This window comes from Lagopus leucura, unplaced genomic scaffold (genome assembly GCF_019238085.1).
Source record: "Lagopus leucura isolate 7727_CA_CO unplaced genomic scaffold, USGS_WTPT01 35292-0_obj-0_obj, whole genome shotgun sequence".
NCBI lineage: Eukaryota > Metazoa > Chordata > Aves > Galliformes > Phasianidae > Lagopus > Lagopus leucura.
Genome location: NW_024962740.1, coordinates 8,311 through 10,719, shown reverse-complemented (window position 1 = coordinate 10,719; position 2,409 = coordinate 8,311). Strand labels below are relative to the sequence as shown.

The 2,409-nt window shown below is 61.0% G+C and overlaps 1 protein-coding gene across 1 annotated transcript in view; it reads right to left on the bottom strand.

The window, feature by feature from the left end:
• Positions 1-6: 6 nt before the first annotated feature.
• The window catches only part of LOC122190766 (histone H2A.V-like), a 4,519-nt gene continuing 2,116 nt past the window's right edge, over positions 7-2,409 (bottom strand). Inside the window, exon 4 of the mRNA XM_042890859.1 lies at positions 7-2,268. Within this exon, the coding sequence (XP_042746793.1) occupies positions 2,068-2,268 (201 nt within the window). The 3' untranslated portion in view covers positions 7-2,067. The remainder of the gene's footprint in view (positions 2,269-2,409) is intronic.

Genomic DNA, 2,409 nt, shown 5'->3' with positions numbered 1-2,409 from the left:
CCCTATGGGTGCCATTAGTGCCAGTGGGTGACACCATGGGCGCATTGTGGGAACCTGTGGGTGTCCCTATGGGTGCCATTAGTGCCAGTGGGTGACCCCATGGGTGCCCCTATGGGTGCCATTAATGCCATTGGGCGCTCCTATGGGTGCCATTGGGGTGCCATTGGGATGTCATGGGGTGCCACTGGGTGCCCCCATAGGTGCCTATGGGTGCCCCTATGGGTGCCATTAGTGCCACCAGGTGACCCCTTGGGTGCCCCTATGGATGCCATTGGGTGACCCCATGGGTGCCACTGGGCACCCCTATAGGTGCCATTAATGCTATTGGGTGCCCTTATGGGTGCCACCGGGGTGTCACGGGTTGCCATTGAGTGGCAATGGGGTGTGAATGGTTGACTTTATGGGTGTTGTTATGTGTCACTGGGTGCCCCTATGGGTGCCATTGGGGTGTCATGGGATGTCACTGGGTGCCTATGGGTGCCACTGGGGTACCACGGGGTGCCCCTATGGGTGCCCCTACGTACCATTGGGTGCCCCTATGGCTGCTATTGGGGCCATTGGGTGACTCCATGGGTGCCACTGGGGTGTCATGGGCTGCCATTGGGTGCTACTGGGGTGTCATGGGCTGCCATTGGGTGCCCCTGTAGGTGCTATTGGGTGCCTCTGGGATGTCATGGGGTGCCACTGGGTGACCCTATGGGTGTTATGTGCCATTGGGTGCTCCTATGGGTGCCAACAGGTGACCCCATGGGTGCCCCTATAGGTGTCATTGTGTGCTACTGGGTGCCCCCATGGGTGACATTAGTGCCACAGGGTGCCCCTATGGGTGCCATTATGTACCATTGGGTGCCCCTACGGGTGCTATTGGGTGCCACTGGGTGACCCCATGGGTGCCACTGGGGTGTCATGGGCTGCCATTGGGTGCCCCTGTAGGTGCTATTGGGTGCCTCTGGGATGTCATGGGGTGCCACTGGGCAGCACTGGGGTGTCAATGGGTGATCCTATGGGTGTTGTTATGTGCCAGTGGGCGCTCCTATGGGTGCCATTGGGTGCCTACAGGTGACCCCATGGGTGCCCCTATAGGTGTCATTGTGTGCCACTGGGTGCCTCTATGGGTGCCACTGGGTGACCCCCATGGGTGATCCTATAGGTGCCATGTTGTGCCCCGGGTGCTGCTGTGGGTGCCATTAGCACCATTGGGTGGTGCCACTGGGTGACCCTATGGGTGCTGCTGTGTGCCCCTGGGTTGTGTGCCACTGGGTGCCCCCATGGGTGCTTCTATGGATGCCCCTATGGGTGACATTCGGTGGCATTGGGGTGTCAATGGGTGACCCTATGGGTGCTGTTATGAGCCATTGGGTGCCACTGGGGTGTAATGTGATTCCACTGGGTGCCTACAGGTGATCCCATGGGTGCCCCTACGGGTGTCATTGGGTGACCCTGTAGGTTCCCCTATGGATGCCCCAATGGGTGCCACTGGGTAACCCCATGGTGCCCCTATGGGCGCCGTTAGTGCTACTGGGTGTCCCTATGGGTGCCACTGGGTGACCGCCATGGGTGATCCTATAGGTGCCATGCTGTGCCTCCAGGTGCCACTGTGGGTGCTATTAGCACCACTGGGTGCTATGGGTGGTGCCACTGAGTGACCCTACGGGTGCTGCTGTGTGCCACTGGGTGCCCCCATGGGTGCTTCTACAGATGCCCCTATGGGTGCCATGAGTGCCACTGGATGCCCCTATGGGTGCCTCTGGGATGTCATGGGGTGCCACTGGGATGTCAATGGGCCGCCCTATAGGTGCTCCTATGGGTGCCATTGGGGTGTCATGGGGTGTCACTGGATGACCTTGTGGGTTCCCCTATGGATGCCCCTATGGGTGCCCCCATGGGCGCCTCTATGGGTGACATTCAGTGGCACTGGGGTGTCAATGGGTGACCCTATGGGTGCTGTTATGAGCCATTGGGTGCCCCTATGGGTGCCACTGGGTGCCTACAGGTGATCCCATGGGTGCCCCTATGGGTGTCATTGTGTGCCACTGGGTGCCCCCATGGGTGCCTCTATGGATGCCCCTATGGGTGCCACTGGGTGACCCTGTGGGTGCTGCTGCGTGCCACTGGGTGCCCCCCCGGGTGCCACCTACCTCCCCCCGCGATGGTGGCTTTGATGAGGGAATCCAACTCTTCGTCCCCACGGATCGCCAGCTGCAAATGGCGGGGGGTGATGCGCTTCACTTTGAGGTCCTTGGAGGCGTTGCCTGCCAGCTCCAGGACCTGCGGGGGAACGGCGGGGGGCTGCGCGTTGGGAACGCTCTGCTCAGCCCAGCTGCTGCCCCACAGCATCGCCCCATAGCGCTGCCCCATAGTGCTGTGTCACAGCATCGCCCCATAGCGCTGCCCCATAGCTCTGTGTCA